The sequence below is a fragment of the Balaenoptera physalus genome (genome assembly GCF_965194825.1).
Source record: "Balaenoptera physalus genome assembly, chromosome: 6".
Taxonomy (NCBI): domain Eukaryota; kingdom Metazoa; phylum Chordata; class Mammalia; order Artiodactyla; family Balaenopteridae; genus Balaenoptera; species Balaenoptera physalus.
This window is the reverse complement of record NC_138885.1, coordinates 80,197,481-80,216,057: the sequence shown is the minus strand read 5'-3', so window position 1 is coordinate 80,216,057 and position 18,577 is coordinate 80,197,481. Positions and strand designations below refer to the sequence as shown.

Sequence of the window (18,577 nt, the reverse complement as noted above, 5' to 3'; positions counted from 1 at the left end):
AGCGGTCTGGAACCTAACCTGCACTATCTCTGAGGTATACTTGCAAAAAGAATACAGATTAGAAAGGAAGAAATTTAGTTGTCTCTAATTGTTAGTTCCCTCCTTTCTGTTTTTACTATCATCATTTCAATTCAGGGCTTGCTTCTGCACAGAATAATGGCCTGTTTTGCTTCCATTCCTGTTTATTCCACCCTGCACAAGACTACAAGGTTATTCTTTCTCAAGTAGAACTCTAATAACTTCATCTGCTAAAAACAAGCAAAACAGAAACTTCCAGTACCTCCCCATTGCCTACAGTTTAAACTTGTCAGGCTGCATTTTAAGGCACTCAGTGATCTGGCTTCCACCTGTTTCTCCAGATTCATCTCTTGTTATTCTTCATGACTGCTGTGCCACAGTCAATCTGGACACCTGAATGTTTCCTTAACACGCTATGTATGGTCCCACTTCTATAACTCTCCTTACTCTTTTGTTTTACCCTTTCTTGATTTCTTGACTCCTACTATTCTTTAAAATGCCACCTCATTCATAAAGCTTTCCATGAGCCAAACCATCAGTTACAGTCACTTACTGCTTTCTTGAATCTCCATTATAGTTTAGCATATTCTGCTTTTAATGAACTGTGAAATAATAAGAAATACATTTCTTACATATTTCCGGTTCCTGACACACACAGCTCCTAAGACCTTTGTAATTTCCTGAGTGATAAGATCCTCTGACACTGAACTCCTAAATCCCTTGGGATTTCCTGGGTGATAGGAATGTTTTTTGTTGTAATGAGGTGACTCTTGATGGGCTTCTGGATGAAGGCTGGTCACCAGAAAGCCCATCTAAGCCATGATTAGGAACTTGGAAGTTTTAGCCCACCCCGCCATTTTCCAAAGAAGGGAGAGGGGCTGAAAATGAAGTTAACAATCGATCTTGCCTATGTGATGAAGCCTCCAGAAAATCCCTAATAGTATGGATCTGGGGAGCTTCTGGGTTGGTGAACACGTGGATGTGCCGGGAGAGTGGCTCTCCCACATACTTTGTCCTAGGCATCTCTTTCATCTGGTTGTTCCTGAGTTACATCCTTTTCTAACAAACTGGTAATTTAATAAGTAAAATGTTTTCCTGTGTTCTGTGAGCTGCTCTAGCAAATTAATTAAACTCCAGGAAGGTTCATGGGAACCTCCAATTTATAGCCAGTAGGTCAGAAGCAAAGATTGACAACCTGGACTTGCAACTGGCATCTGAAGTGAGGCAGAAAGCAGATGGGGGCACAGTCTTGCTGGACTGAGCCCTTAACCTGAAGGATCTAATGGTAACTCCAGGTAGATACTGTCAGAAATGAATTACATTGTTGGACACCAGCAGGTGTTGCAGAATTGCTTGATGTGTGGAAAACCCACACATCTGGTGTCAGAAGTGTGTAAAAGAGAAACAGAGGTTTTCCAATACATAAAGGAACAAAGAACAAACAGCCAAATCATAAAATTATGCAAATTATAAAAAGTATTTTATCAATTTCTATATTCAAGAAACCACTGTATTGCAGGCACATTGAAGTCAGGATTTGTGCTTTACTTTGTATTGCTCCTTGCTTGTGTCACCCCTGACCCCTTTATAATTTCCATATTATTTTGCACAAAGTATATGTATAGTAAAAGTTTGCTGAATTGAACAGAATCACCAGAAATATTTTGAATTAAGCTATTCCATTTTGCCTCAGAATTAAAGCTATCATTTTCTTTTCTCATTATATTAGTTCACTCTTAAGTTCAAGATGTGAATTTTAAAGCTTGATAGGTGGTATGTCTCTGAACAGAGCACTGTGGCCTTGTGTTCACATTGGCATTTGGATTTGGCAAAACCTAAAGATGCCAGGCTGTACTTTTCCACCTGCTGTTCCAGCTCAGGGTTTGATGTTGGATTTTAAATCTGAGCCAAACAAGTAGGGGAAATAAGTACTAACCATCTGATACTGTAGAGATTGAGACCACATGGAAACTTGCCTTAAAAAGTCAGACCAGTTTCAGTCATGTCAACATGAGCTACCTTGAATTTCTGCTTTGGAGACATTATTATTATTATTAATGATAGTATTAACTGAAACATTGCATTTCATTTAAAAAGATAACCTGGAAGGTAGGCTCAGTAATGTGATTGTCAAAATGTTAATCCTGAATCAGAGGTGGTAGAAAATAATAACTGTAGCTTGTGTTTAATTCCCACCAATGATCTTAAAATCTGGAGCTGAAATTCTTGAAAAGAATATCAAGTTGGCTCTGAAGACTGATATATGCATAGCTGCAAATGACTATTTTCTCACAAAAGTAGTAAACTTTAAAAATAAGTGCAATGATCCAGCAATTAATTTCTCCAGAATTTGTTTCCTGAATTTTTAATTTTTAGAACAGTACTTAAGAGAAACTTATAGTACTTAAAGAGAGACTGGAGATACGGCATTCACAAGAGTTTGGTGATGATGGTAACTTTAAGACAAAAAAGACAAGAAGCCTTTAGTATGGAAATAATGAAGGGATGCCTTTAAAAGGTCAGATAACACACACTCAGCCATTCAACATAGCCCATTAAAAAGTGATTACAGAGTCATAGAAAAGGATGCACTTTGACTAAATGGGAGCTTTATAATTATCCAAACTACTATCTTCCTAATCATTGCAATGGCCTACTTGAATATGAGAGAGGTGATCTTTTGCTTATCACAAACATCTACTGGGAAAACACCTGCTCTCTTTCAATTGTCTGCACTTTTAATGGTACCATAATGCAGAATTATCACACTGAACAATGACCTCTTTCCTCTCATACAGTTACAGAGATGCTGGAATAAATGATCCACATTGAATCATACTGTGTCTAACATCCAAGAGTAATGCAAGTAAGGACAGTCAACATTTCCTAATGATGAATTATAAAGTAAGCTGCTTAAAATTTCAAGATTTTTCTTATCAACACACAAGGCAAACATCCAACTATGACTCATATTTTGAGTCATAATTCCAGAAGAATCCAATATAAGAAATAGTTCTGGATTTTATCTTTCTTTTTTTTTTTAAATAAATTTATTTATTTTATTTATTTATTTTTGGCTGCATTGGGTCTTCGTTGCTGCACACGGGCTTTCTCTAGTTGCAGTGAGCGTGGGCTACTCTTCATTGCGGTGTGCAGGCTTCTCATTGCACTGGCTTCTCTTGTTGTGGAGCACGGGCTCTAGGCGTGCGGCTTCAGTAGTTGTGGCACGCGGGCTCTAGAGCGCAGGCTCAGTAGTTGTGGCGCACGGGCTTAGTTGCTCCACGGCACATGGGATCTTCCTGGACCAGGGCTCGAACCCATGTCCCCTGCATTGGCAGGCGGATTCTTAACCACTGTGCCACCAGGGAAGCCCAGATTTTATCTTTCTTCATCTTCTTCATTTATGTGTCTTTATCTTCCTCCTTTAATGTAATTAACAAATTACCTCGAATACTATTTCAATCTTCAATATTTTCCATTAATGGAGTCTTCAAGTTCAGAAGAGAAAGAGTACGCTAGCTCATTATTTAAACACAATTATATTATCTAAATAGGTACTCAATCAATCCTCTTTGTTATCAGTAATGATTACTCAGAGATCCTGTAAGCATAATGAGCAATATAGGAAAGAATGAATTGTTTCTCTATGTCAGAAAGTAAATTCATTCATTCATTTTCTCATTTAAAAAAATTTTTTTAGTGGCCATTATACAGCAGATGTGCCAGGTTCCAGGGATACAAAAAATATTAATACTGAATTCCTGTCTTTCAGGAGCTTAGCCTCTCAAAGAAGCTGGCAAGTACATTAATAAAGAAGTCTGTCTGAGGGAGAATGAAGCCAAAGGAGAGAGTTTTAGAGTTTTGAGAGCATTCAGGAGAAACAAATAGAGCCAGCTTTCTTTTTTTATGCTGCTTTCTTCTCCTGTTTTAAAATTGCATGTTTATTTCACAACTTCCTGATTAAAAAAAAAGTTCTGCATCAGTTTTATGATAGCATTTATGAAGAGTTGAAAGGACACAACGAAGCTAGTTTTTCACTTGGGTGGGACATCAAATGTGGGGATATGCAGAGTGGAATAAATACATTTTGTGGGCTGTACTTCAGATTTGTAAGTCTAGAATATTGACAAGGCTGAGAGAGAGATATTAACACTAGAAAAACTCAAAATATTTAAGACAGAGCGTCTATTAACTCACTTGGGAGCATTTTTTTGCAGACCCCAGAATACAAGTTATTCTCTCACCTCCAAATCACTGCTCTCCCCTCAGAGGCCAAACTGGCAAAGAGGTGAATGAGCACAGTGAATATGGAAAGAGAGTAAAGAGAGCTGACTAGTCATAAGATATATTTATGGAATGGGTTTTGAGAGAGTTTACTAGAAACAAATAAATACTGCCATTCTGATAAATCCCCTTACATTGACATATTTTTTTTCTTCAGATAGGCTGTAGTACAACTGATTATGTTTATAATAAACTCCATCCATTTCTAGAATGGATTAAGCTACAGAATCATTTATTATTATGAGTAGGCTAAAAAGTGGTATAACTGAGACTGCCATAGTCACTCTGATGGAAGTGTTTACTTCACCTATTTTGTCTCTGTTCTTTAGAGTGGATCATTTCCATAAGTAGCTCATTACAACTGGTAGCTATTATTCTTGATTTCATTCTTCTTCAGTTTGTCAATGTTCTAGGAATGCCTTATTTGCTGCACATAGGTTTTATGACAGTCATATATGTTATATTGACGTTGCTCTCATTTAATTTATGTTTACTGTATGCATGTGGTATGCATATCTGCCCTGGTAGAACCAGCTTGAGTTTGCAGTGTACATTGTATGCTTTCCTGCTATTCTTCAGTGTGATTTAGATTGATATGTTAATTTAAAAGTAGACATTGGAACAAGTGCTTTTCGAATGACATGGAATCTAATAAACTCTGAACTGCTTTAAAGAGGACATTAGGTCAGTTCCTGCTTCTGCCTTGACACAATGTCTAAACTTGAACAAGTACCCACAATTCTCCAGATTTCACAATTTTTGCCTATAAAAGAGAAGAGCCTAGATCATCTATCTCTAAGCTATCTTTCCATAGCAAAAAATATATTACAAACCACATCATGATGCTGTAGGGCCAATAATAAAGTATCGGGTAGAAGTATCAGTACATTTCCTGGAGAGGTAACAGCTAGAGAACTCTGAACTTAATTAAAGGCATGGGTAATGGAGAGACACAAAGATCAGGCTGAACATAGATATAAAGGCAAAAAAAAGAAAAGAAAAGACTTCTTGTTAGTGTTTTGAGTCTTCGGGATAGTTCCTTGGGCAGAGATTTCTACCACCATAGCCCTGGGTTGAATCCTAATCTCTGTAAGTCAAGAATTCTTTCTGCTCACCTTTCTCCTGCATACTCAGTGATCATTCCAGAATTATACTGTTCAAAGCCTTAGTATTAGAAAATTCAGTAAGTTCTTGACCTTGAAAAGCTCATATATGTAAGTATAAAGTATTTATTGGAAACTTAAAATATGGGTATTATGTTTACCTCTTGATGCCAGATTAGAAAACAAATCTAAATATTTTATTCAGATTATGAAAATAAATGAACATAATACTAAATATTGGTAGTAGGTATTAAATTTATAGCTTCTTGTTTTAAAAATTAAACTATACCAAATAACTCATTAGAGATTCCTTCTATTGTCTGAAGAAAAATCTCCAAGTATAAGGACAAAGTCCTTTTTTTCATGAAAATTAATTCAGTCATAATCACAGATAAGTGTGAAATAAGATAAGAGGAAGATAATTATTTACTTTTGTTCAAATTATCTCTTAGACTTAATTACAGGAATTTGTAGACAGAACATTTATAGATTTGACTTAGTGTGATTTAGAACAGACTTGGACATAAATTCAAAAAATGTACAATTCCACTAAAACTTTTATTGGTCTACTTTATCCCTAATTAGGAGAAACATAGTGAAATATATAATATTCTTAGTACTAATTCTATACTCTAGATAGTGTCAGTCTCTAAGATTGAATGAGGTCATCAGCATTTGATGTTTATCTGGTAGAGAAAGGGATAGATGACATGATGCATGAATAGGTGTTGGTTTCTTTAGAGGAAAAGTGTGTTTACTTTTCTATTAGTGTCATTATGAGATGTGAATTACAATTGAGGGGAACCGAAGGAAAAAGAATATATTAGTTTTTGCTTATTTTTTGAAGAGAATGTTTACCAAAATGTGTTTCTAGAATAAAAAATCCTTTTATTGATCACTCTATATTTAGAAAAAGTGTTTTTGTCACTAATGCTTTGACTCAAGCTGAATCAAAACCTATTTGTTTCATTTTTAGGAAGCATAAAGAGCAAAATAAATATAGCCAACCACATGAAGCAGGGTCTTTCTAGTCCAGAAAGCCTTAAGGTTTAGAAAGAAGTTGCTTGTCCAAAGTGTAAAAAAGGAACCCTCCTACACTGTTGGTGGGAATGTAAATTGGTACAGCCACTATGGAGAATGGTATGAAGGTTCCTTAAAAAACTAAAAATAGATCTATCAGCATATGATCCAGCAATCCCACTCCTGGGCATACATCCAGAGAAAACCATAATTCGAAAAGATACATGTGCCCCAATGTTCATTGCAGCACTATTTACAATAGCCAGGACATGGAAGCAACCTAAATGCCCATCGACGGAGGAATGGATAAAGAAAATATGGTATATATACACACACACACAAACACACACACACACACACACACACACACTGGAATACTTCTCAGGCATAAAAAAGAACAAAATAATGCCATTTGCAGTGGCATGGATAGACCTAGAGATTGTCATACTCAGTGAAGTAAGTCAGAGAAAGACAAATATCGTATGATATCGTGTATATGTGGAATCTAAAAAAATGGTACAAATGAACCTATTTACAAAACAGAAAGAGAGTCACCGATGTAGAAAACAAACTTATGGTTACCAAGGGGGAAGCGGGGGGGAGGGATAAATTGGGAGATTGGGATTGACATATACACACTACTGTATATAAAATAGATGACTAATAAGAACCTACTGTATAGCACAGGGAACTCTACTCAATACTCTGTAATGACCTGTATAGGAATAGAACCTTAAAAAGAGTGGATATATGTATATGTATAACCAATTCACTTTGTTGTACAGCAGAAACTAACACAACATTGTAAATTAACTATACTCCAATAATAATTAATTAAAAAAAGAAAACTGAATCCTTAATGGAGCAGTCAGACCTCATGGCTGTGTACACCTGGGCTGAGGAGAGAAAGTTGTGGCTGTAACAAGTGCCTGGGAATTACACAACTGAAAGCCTGTGTTTAGGTAAGAAGAAAACCAAATATAAATCTGGATAGACTTACATGAGGGCATGCTGCCCAAGTAAGAAAGTGTCTATTGCTATTAACAGTAGGATAAAGTTATAGGAGTTAGGACTTGTTCTCCTATGAATTAGTGATACAGGCAAAGTAAAAGCATGAAAATTTTATTGCGTTCTCTTATATCTTTGAATGAGAGAGAAAATAAGTGTTACAAGATTTAGAGTCAGTCAATAAGAAGGAAAAATATACCTCAAGTCTCTTCAGTTCTCACCTTTACAACTCTGCAACTACCTAGCCCAAGGTATCCCCATTCTTCATCAGGGCACTGCAATAGCCACCTAAATGGAGGCTTCCTCCATCCATGATGGCTTCTAGCCCATTCTCCAAACAGCAGTAAGGGTAGGATTTCTTGAATGTTGGAGTGAGGGAGGACCTCCATAAATCCACTTAATAAATGCAACAAAAGTACTGGCAAAATTGTGAAAATCAGAATTCTACTCTGAGTTGACAGAAAGCCATGGCAAGGGGACTTTCATGAATGTGACTAAGGTAAGAGCATTCAAATGAAGAGATTATCCAATATAATCAAATGAGTCCTTAAAGAGGAGAACATTTTCCTGCTCTGGTCAGAGAGAAAGATGATAATGGAAGAAAGGCATGAAGATATGCAAACCCATTATTGGACTTGAAGATGGAAGAAGGGGACCATGAGCCAAGGAATGTGGGCCACATTTAGAAGATGCAAAGAAATGTATTCTCCCCTGGAAACTCAGAAAAGAATGCAGCCCTGTTGACAACTTGATTTTAACCCAGTGAGACCCATGTCAGACTTCTGAACTAGAGAACTGTAACATTATACATCTGTGTTGTTTTAAGCCACTAAATTTGTGGTAATTTGTTATGGCAGCAATAGAAGTTGAGTATCTCCTTGCATACTCTGTCAATTTCTTTGTCCCTCTCTCACTTTACTTGTCTGGCTAAACTAAATGCTGGCCAGACCCAACTCTGTGTTTATTCTCATGTAGCTGAAAATAACTGAATGAAAACATAAAACCTTCTAGCTAGTCTGACTTTAAATTCATAATCATGTACCTCAAATGAACCCTTAAACGTACCCAGCAATAGTTCCCTATTCTATTCAATCTTCTATTCTCCTAGTGATAATTTCCCACATTCTCCTCTTTTCTAAACCCATTCCTAGATGTCCTACATCCTAAGCTTGCAATTATTTTCCTATGTTACTGGGAAAATAGAAGTAAAAGGACAAGAACGTTCATAATGCTCTACCATCCCATCTATACACTTAGCTCCATCCATTTTCATATTCCCTTGTCTTGTTTTTATGGCTGTGCTTCCATCCTTTTATTTAAAGCTAAGTGCATCCACTTGTTCATTAGATTTCATCACCTATCACTTACTCAAGGAAACTATTTTATCAATTTTTCCCCCTTTAGCTTCAAAATCTATCCTGAATCTAATTACTTCTCACCACTTCCATTCTTGCTACTTAGTTCAAGCTGCTTACATTATTATCCCCCTAAAGTGTATTCTCCACCCAAATGCCAGAGTGGGAATGTTAAAATATGAGTCATCTTATGAACTGTTCAGCAGTTATCCATACCGCCTAGATTATTTCTGTAAGTATACAAAGATGCTCTTATTTCTCCCACCCACAGTAGCATTTTCTTGACTTTACTTTTTTTTTGCCAGACCCTGCCTTATTTCTATCCTTTTTACAGAAATAATCATTGAAAAGGAAGTCAATTGTTTTGGTCTTAATCAAGTTTCACCCCGACTAGGCTCTGAGCATGATCTTGTCAAGGTGAACAATGACCTTCATGTTGTTAAATCTAGTGGTCAATTCTCAGTCTCTATTAATTAAACTTTAGCAGCATATAACAGAGTTAATACATATTTTTTCACTTCCAGGACTACAGGCTTGCTTCTTTTTCCTCTAGCTCACTGGTCAAATTCCCTGGTTCTTCTTGCTTCCCTGACCTCTAAATTTTGAATTGCTTCAGAGTCCTTGGAACTCTTCTATTTTTACTTTTATCCACTTTTTTGTTGGTGAATACCTGTTACCCTGTATATACTGATGACTCCTACGATTCCCAAATTTATAGCTCCAGCCAGGACCTCTCTTCTGAACTCGAGAATCATATATCAAACTGCCTACTGGAAAACTGTACTTGGATGTTTAATACGCATCTCCAACTTGATTTGTCAAAAACTAAGGTCCTGGAATGACATGCTCCTCAAATCTGCCTGTATCCCAGGCTTCCTCATAGTAGTAAATGACAACTCTACAGTGTGCTCAGGATAGAAGCCTTGTAGTCATTTTACTGTTTTCTTTTATATGCCACATCCAATGTGTTGTCATATCTTGTCAGCTCTGCCTTTAAAATCTATGCAGAATCTACTACTTCTGACCACTTCCATTGTAATTACTTTATCCAAATAATAATCATATCTCACCTTGATGACAATGTCCTCTTATCTAACCTGTCACCTTGATTTCATGCCTGTTCTCCTAAAGTATATTCTCAACTCAAATCAGAGTGAGACTCCTTAACACATGTCCATTCATGTTATTCCTTTCTTCAAAACCCTCCAAAGCCATCTAATCTCAGTCAGATAAGAGACACAGTTCTTACAATTACCTACAATGCCCGATTACCTCTTTGACCTGATTGCCTACAAATATGCCCCTTGCTTACTCCACTCCGTGCACGTAGGTCCTCTTGCTGCTTCTTGAGTAAGTCAGGCATGCTTCCATCTTTGCATTCCCTATTTCAGTTTGTATATCATCTGCCTGGAATGCTCATCCTTCAGATAGCCAATAATTTGCTTCAAAACACTTCCTTCAATTCATTTTTCAAAGTTCATCCCCTCAGTGAGACCTTCTCTGGCCATTGTGTCTAAAGCTACAACCTCTTCCACTACCACCGTAGTTTCTAGTTTGACTTTCTGCTTTATTTGCCTTTTTAAACACTAATTGCTTTCTAATATGTGACTGTTTTTGTTGTTATTGACCTTGTTTATTGTCTGTCAGCACTTCTAGAATACAGCTCCAATGAGAGTAAAGGTTTTACTGGGGTTTTTTTGGGTAACTTTATCTCCAAAACCTAGAATAATTTGCTGCTACCTTATATTGCATCTACCATGCATTTACTTTCCATCCAGTATAGATGTATAGTGGTATCAGAATTGTTAACTCATACCCCCAAGGAGATCAACTTTATTAACTAGAATATAAGGCTTATGTACAGTTTCTTTCACTTTTAGTCTTACAGATTCCATTCATTTTTAACATTACTTAGTACTTTTTATCTCTACTCCCTTCAGTGAGGTTGTTTCATATATATTTTAATACTGTTAGATTGTTTTGTTATGTTCTACATTCCATTCTAGGATCCCTCAACCTCCTAAATGATTTTTAAAAATTTGTATGAATAGTTACTCTGTGCTAGAAAGTTGTATGCCTTCTGGAAAATGGATAGTATCATGTCTCTACTATTGAAGTATCATACAGAATAGTTTTACTGCCCTAAAAAAAAAACTCCTGTGCTTGATCTATTCATTTCCCTTTCCTTGCCACCTGATCTTCTGAAACCACTGATCTCTCTGCTGTCTCCATAGTTTTGCCTTTCCCAGAATATCATATACTTGGCATCAAGGTAGCCTTGGCTTCTTTCACCCAGCAGTATTCATTTCAGATTCATCCATATATTTTTCTGACTTGACACACAACTCCACAACTTGCTTATCCACTCACCCATTGAAGGTCATCTTGGTTGCTTCCTGTTTTTGACAACTATGGATAAAGCTTCTATAAACATTCATGTGGAGATTTCTGTGTGAATATAAATGTTAAAATCAGTTTGGTAAATACCTAGGAGCACAATTACTGGACAGTATGGTAAGATTATATCCAATCTTGTAAGAAACTACAAAACTGTCTCTGGCAGTGGCTATACCATTTTGCATTCCCACCAGCAATGAATGAGAGCTTCTGTTGCTTTGCATCCCAATACACGCATATGTGTTTTGCAAATATCTAACCTCCTCAATGTGGGGTTTTTTTTTCCCCTTCTCTTAGCAGTGTCTTTCACAGAAGTTTTTAATTTAAAGTCCAATTTATCAATTTTTTTCTTTTATGGATCATGCTTTTGAGGTTTTGATATTTATATTTTTATATCAGTTTACTAAACACATGCTCTAAATATTATTATTTATTGAGATTTTCCTGTGGCCTAAGAATCTATTCTAGAAACATTCTATTTGTTTATGAAAAGAGGCTTGATAGCACATTCTCCTGGTTTTCCTCCTCCCAGTCTGACCTTTCTTAGTTATTCTCCTATGTTGCTGGGGCTCAGTCCTAGGCATCCTTATCTTTGCTTTTACTTCTGACCTTTATCCATTCCCATAAGCTTCCAAAGCCTTTCATGTGCCTGCTCCCAAATTTATTTCTCTAGTACAGATATCTTTTTTTCATTTTCAGCCCCATACATTCAACAGCTTACTCACATTATCACTCATATGTGTTACAACATCTCAAAATTTCCATATGCAATACTGAATTTCTGATATCCATTTACTACTGCCAGTACTTAGGTGCTTGGTCCAGAAATCTTGGTATTGTCCTCCATTATTTGTCCTTCTCCTGAACTCTGACTTGAAATCCTTTTACTTTAATCATCCACTTCTTTTACTTCATTTATCCTACCCAATTCAAGCTGTAATCATGTCTCTTGGACCATAGCAATATGTTTCCTGGTGTCCCTGCTTTCATTTTTACTATCATTTTTCATATAAAACCTCTGCTTTAAACCTTTTAATAACTTTTTATTATAGTTAGCATGTGATTCAAATCCTTAACATGATGTATAAGGCCTTACCCGTGACTACTCACCTCAAGCCACTTTTCCTCTCTACTCGTTACACCCTAGCCCCCTCTAAATTTTCAGTTGGCCTCCAGCTATTTTTTTCATTGAAGCTTTTACACATATAGTTCTGTTTATATTTAATGTTCTTTTGGCCACTGTTTACTCAGCCAGATCCAAATCGTTCTTCAGGTCACAGCTTACTGCAACATTTTAGAAGAGAACATCACTGACACGCTAATATAAAATATCTCTCTTTTAGGTTCTTTCACACTACTCTGACATTTTCCTAAATATTTTCTTCTATAACTCCCAAATGTGGATTTTCCTCTTCAATTACACACAAAAATGCAGATGCAAAGTTGCACATTTTCTTTTAAAGATTCATTTTAATCTTTGAAGATGGTGCCCTCACCTAATTATCTGCCTATCTATTTTAACTAAGAGTGAAAGCTTCTTAGCATAATATAATGCAATTTCCCCCCTATTTTGTTAAAGCTTTGCTAAAATTTTGATCACTGAGAACAGTAGGTGGTTCTAGGAGTATATTCAAGGCTGCCTTTGTGTACAAAATATCAAGATAAAATAATCAGGAGAACCAGAGAACTTTTGTCAGGGATTTCATATATTAAGTTTAATGCTTTAAAACAAAATATTGGGACTTAACAGAGTTATACCACTGAAAAGAAAAGGAAGTAAATTCTTGAGCTTTCAAGCTGAACTAACAGGTTTTAGTAATAAAATAATAATGTCTTCATGCTTCCAATGGTCAGCCTAATGAGTCTTACCCTTCTGATTTCAACTTTGTGATTATTGTTTTCTCACTTCTAAATGAGAAGAAAGACTATGTCCAATGCACTGGACAGAGGATGGGGTATATGCTAAAGCCACTCTCTCCACCTCACACTCATGTTTCGTGTCCAGTTTTCTATAGCATCTGTTTGTACTTCAAATGTGATTGTGTGACCTATTGTCAACTTCAGCTACATATGATGAAGATAGATTCATCATATATATATGATGTTTTATATATATAAAACTTTTTCTCACTTGTATGACATCCAACTAACTGGATAAAAAGGTGTCATTTTTCTGACAGCTCACGTGAAGCCATAAAGTGATTTTCAGTGCATCTCTCTTTTGATTGTCATATACATTTGGTGGTAATATCCTGCTGCTTCTTCATATAGGTCCCCCTGGCACCCTTCCTGTGTCACCTTCAGTACTGCCCTAGATGTCAGTTCTTCTAGAACTACTTCTGGAACTGTCACTTCACAAGATATTCTTTCAATACTCTTCTTCTCATCCACTGAACCTCTGCCCTGGCAATCTACCTTCATTTCTACTGTCAAAGGCATTCTAGTACAGGATATTTTGAACATATCACACCCGCTCTGAGTCCTTGGAAGTTTACCTCTGACATCCCATTCCACTACAGATCAGGTCCCAGGTCCTTATTCTATATATCAAAACCTTCCCACTAAGGGATATGTATTTCCTCTCCTTATCTTTCTAGTTTTAAATCCAAACAATTTTCTGAACTTTCTTCCAGGAAGCCTAATGTCAGTTTTTCTTTACTCCCATCTTTGATGTTTTTCCCCTCTCCAAGCAATGCCACAAGCTTGGAATTCTCTTCCTTTAATGACTACCAAAATCTCTGACTCTTCTCCTGCCCCCACCTCTTTTGTTTCTCTTTCCTTAAATAGTGTCTAAAAATATTTCACTTATTTTGGAAAATCCTTCTGTATTGATCACAAAAAAGTTAATAATCTTGCTTAGTTTATTATGTGCAAGGGTATTTTATAAGGCTATTTCTCCCATCTTTCTGCTTTATTTACATTTATCTTTTCTTCTTGATATGTGTTACATTTTATTTTGATATAGTGTACTTTTATCATTAGCTTCATATGATGGCCACAAATTTTTAGTCTCCTCATCCTATAAATGTGTATTTGTTAGAATGTTTGGTTTTAAGCAACAGAAAACACTTCTAAATTAAGTCCAAAATGAAATTTTTGATGGATATGGAGTAACTCTCAGAACCAACAACAAAAATCAGGATATTGGCAGATACCAGTAAAGGTAGCCAGCAGAAGTCATGATTACATTCATGACCCAATAAATGTTTGGTCTGTATACTTGCCCAGACACAGGAGGATCCAGAAACTGAACTCTCCCTGACTCTACTGTGATTGACTTCTAAACTCTGCCCAAATCTTCACCTCACCATCAAGACTGCTATTATGAGCACCAATTATCTGAGCATACATTATATATAAGCAAATATAGCTTCAATTCCATGTGGTAAAGAGAGGTACTAACTCCTTGGCTTTCTCTTGGAATTCAGAACATTGCCTCCTAAAGAATATTCAAGTGATGGAAGATTGCTCCCAAATTGGAAGACTATTCAAATATTGGTGGTTAAAAATCCTGACATATATACATAACAATAGCTTTCTCCCCTTTTGTCACTATTTTAGATTGTAGTCTAGGAAATAGGAAAAAAATTTGTATTATTCTTATATGCTATTATCCTGGTTTTTAGGCATAATTTTATGTTTGGGGACAATGCTATTAATATCATTTTTGCTTCAGTATGAATGCCTTCTTTAACAGGTTAAGAGAAAATTTTCCTCTGCTTTAGCATTTAAGGTGTTACATGTGCTAAAATAATGAATTAATTTCCCCTTTTTAAAAAATAGTATGTGTGTATGCTGAAAATATCATCTGGCTTCAAGTATTTGTCTTACCTTTGGTTTTTGATTAATTAGAAGCTTAAATTGTGAGTTTATGTGTTTTATATATTAACTTAATTACCTGGCTCTAACGCACAATCTGCTGGATTTTATTGGCAGGGTGCATCACAACTTTTAATGAGTCACATCTTCCGCCAAGCCATGCTTTAAAAAGAAAGAAACCACATAATTAGATCAGGTTTACTCCATTTAAAAACATTGGACTGATTAGATACTTTGGCTTAATTTGCTGGAAAAAGATAGGAAGTTTTAAATTGTGTTAGTTATTCATGCTGTGCTTTTCATCCATTTCAAGTATGAATCTATTTGGGCTATGGAAAAGAACTTAGCATGTTTTTGCTTTTCAACAAGATAAATAAAAATGTTTGCATCAGGTGGAAATTGAGTATATATATATATGTGTTTATGTGCATTTTTTCTCCTGGGATTATTGAACTCTCAGATATTTAATTTAAAATATTATATGTATATCTATATGTTCATTAGATTCTCAAAGAGATCCTGACCAGAAAGAGATCCAGAATCACACTTTAGTGACTTATTTTATATTGTTTTCTTACTACTTAATAAAATAAATTTTAACAAAGTGTCAAGTAACCCAGTTATTGAAAAATATCTTGTATTTGTATATAAATATATAAAATACCATCACCATAGTATCATTATATCCATTTATATTGTTTAAATTTATTTGGTGAAAGATAAGTTAAAAATTGAATCACTATATTAATACATGTGTAAACTAGATCTATACATTCACTAAAAATATCTTGATGAACTTACAAATTTGAATACATTCTCAAATTATATATATATAATGGGTTAAAATGTTAATAATGAAGTCTCAACTTAAAAAGGTAGGGATTTTGTAGATTTTTCAATGTGAACAATAAAAAAAATGAAGGAAATATTCTTCCACTATTCAAGAGCTATTGCCTAATTAAGTAAAAGAGTCATTCACATCACTGACAAACACCTGAGGTTCTGGTGTACATCTTTATATCATTTACATTTTACTTAATGTAAATAAAAATATCAACCAACATTCATGCTGAAGCTACAATCAGAAAGCTGATTGCTAAACATTTAGCAGCACACCACTGCCTGCATATATGACAGCTGCGTTCAATAGATTGGACACTGTGCATCTGTATGGCCCAGTCTGCTTTGCTGTTATAAGATGACTTTCCTGCTACAGCTACTAATTGCCATGTTTCCCCTTGATTACATAAGGAAATATTAATCCAAATTCATTTTTACTGGAAAAAAATAACACTGAATGTATAGTCTCATTGATATGAATAACTTGTTACTCCAAAATAACTCTTCTAAAATTAATCTCATTGCTTCCTTTTTAAACCTTTGTGTATATCAAATGTAACTGCTCTTTATACATGATTATATGTTTACATTAAATGTATATTTATATATTTAAAGATGATTCACAATATTTAAAGAGCCATCTCTTCCCCAGTTCCACTGACCATTTTTAAGAGGTGCAAGTTTTTACTTATATGATTATTGACTGTCTTCTTTCTGAACTATTTGACTGTTTTCACTACTAAAACATAAACTGGTAATTCTATATTGTTGTTTTTTCCCCCAGATCATCTTTAGGTTCTCTAGCTTGCTGTAGATTATGAGAGTTGGGAAAATCTTTTTAAAAAGCCTAAAACTATAAAAGCAAGCACACATACACACACCCAAATACACACTGAACAGTATTTGTAATAATTACTTAAACATTCACAATTGTCTATGGGAATGATTTGTAATTCACTCAGTATGTTAAAATCATATTTAACTTTCAACAGGTGAAAAACAGCCTCTGAAATGTAGGAATCTATGGTGAATATGTTTCAGTTGAGGATCATTTGGAGTAAAGCCAGCCAGAGATGGCACTGGCAGAGTGGAGAGTATGATGGTGGGGCAGTGAGTGTCTAGCTACATATGGGCCAAGTTCTCAGTGCCAGTGGTGGCAGCGGTGGGCATCCATCTGGAAAATGGCCAAATCCTGTGTAATCTACATTTCAGTTCCTGCTACAGCCTTGTATTTCAGCCTTGCTGTTGATTGTCTCAGTTTCCCTATGTCATTCCCACTTTTCAGTTTTGGTTAACTAGAGTCAGAGTTTGTTGTTTGTTTTAGAACAACTGATAATGGCATTTTCACATTTAAAGCACCGATACCCTATACCAGATGGGAGTTTTCTCTTGGCCACTATTATTTCGTTTTTCAGGATTCCTATTCATTCTCATTTATGTCATATAATAATTCATTTTAAAAATCAACCAATGGGGTCTTGAATTAGATGTGAAGATGAGTTGGGATTCTATATCTGTGATAGATAAAACTCTAGTGGGTCTCTGGACAATGAAACGCCTCTGCAGTATATGGCTATTCAAAGAAGGGGGTAAAGTTTTACTTTCAAGCTGTACCAAAAATATATTGTGAATTCTAAAAGAGGGAGTGGTCAGAATCTACATGTTGACCACTACTAGGCATAAATGGGATTATTTATACAATAAAGAGTCTATCTATTAGGACATCTTGCATTTTTAAATTTGTAACATCACTTGACCATTTTCTCTCTCCTTTCTAAAAATGAATGGCATTGGAAACTAAGCATCTGTCATAAACAAATATTTCCTGAGACAAAAGAGACTTGAATATTATTATTCATAAAGTTTAATGAACATTTATACAACTTCAACAACTATATTAGAGTTAATACTCTCCTTTAACTGTTCAAGTAATTGATCCTTTTAACTAGTAAGTTGGGCATTTTATTACAATTATTCATCTAGTTTAAACAACTGCAAGTCTTCCATAAAATAATTATTTATAATAGGAACCTGATGAGCTGGAATATCAGACTTTGCCAGTATTAATTGTGTGCATTAACTCTATCTTTGTCTAATAAATAAGGAAGAAGACTTCAGCTTGGTACAGAGTAAACTCAACAGTCCAGATGAGGTGTTGAATTTCCCTTTTCAGATGAGCAATTTGCAAGTTGGGAAAAAAAAAGGATAACAAAAATCTAATCATATTCTTTAATATTAAACACACCTCCTGAGAACCGTGAAAGTACTATATTTGCCAAAATACATAATTTAAAGCTGAGATTTCCTTTTAAATAGAGTTAAATTAAGCACATACTTGATACGTGTTATTCCCAGGTGGGAGGAGCAAATAAGAACATGAGAGAGAGAGAGAGCCTGAATCATCTAGTATAATAGAGGGAGGACAATCCCAGAGGAGAAGAATTAATAGCTGTGCTTTAGTTGTTCCAGTAGCGTGTAGAGATAAGTTGGATTGGAAGTTTCATTTAACCTGGGTCTTGATGGAGTTAGATAATAGTCAACCCTTTAACACTTTATAGTGTTTATTATAGGTCAGGTGTTATTCGATGTACTTTATGTATATATAGTCTTTTAATGCTCACAACGATCCTATTAGGTTGGTTCTATTAGAAATCTTGTTTGGAGGTTCTAGCAAGGGAGTGCAGCTACTGGTATACATGTGACCATACAACCACCCTCCTCTACTGGGGAAGG

General features: G+C 35.4%; 1 protein-coding gene across 3 annotated transcripts in view; it reads right to left on the bottom strand.

Moving 5' to 3' along the window:
* LOC309663212 (uncharacterized protein) overlaps positions 1–18,577 on the bottom strand; it is a 499,391-nt gene that overhangs the window by 35,182 nt on the left and 445,632 nt on the right. For all 3 annotated transcript variants that reach the window (XR_014265151.1, XR_014265152.1, XM_082466834.1), the window contains 2 exons: positions 15,084–15,166; positions 11,159–11,236 (listed from right to left, as the gene is read on the bottom strand). Coding sequence is in view for 1 of the 3 variants with exons in the window: in XM_082466834.1 (XP_082322960.1) it covers positions 15,090–15,166 (77 nt within the window). In the remaining 2 variants the exon portion in view is untranslated. The remainder of the gene's footprint in view (positions 1–11,158; positions 11,237–15,083; positions 15,167–18,577) is intronic.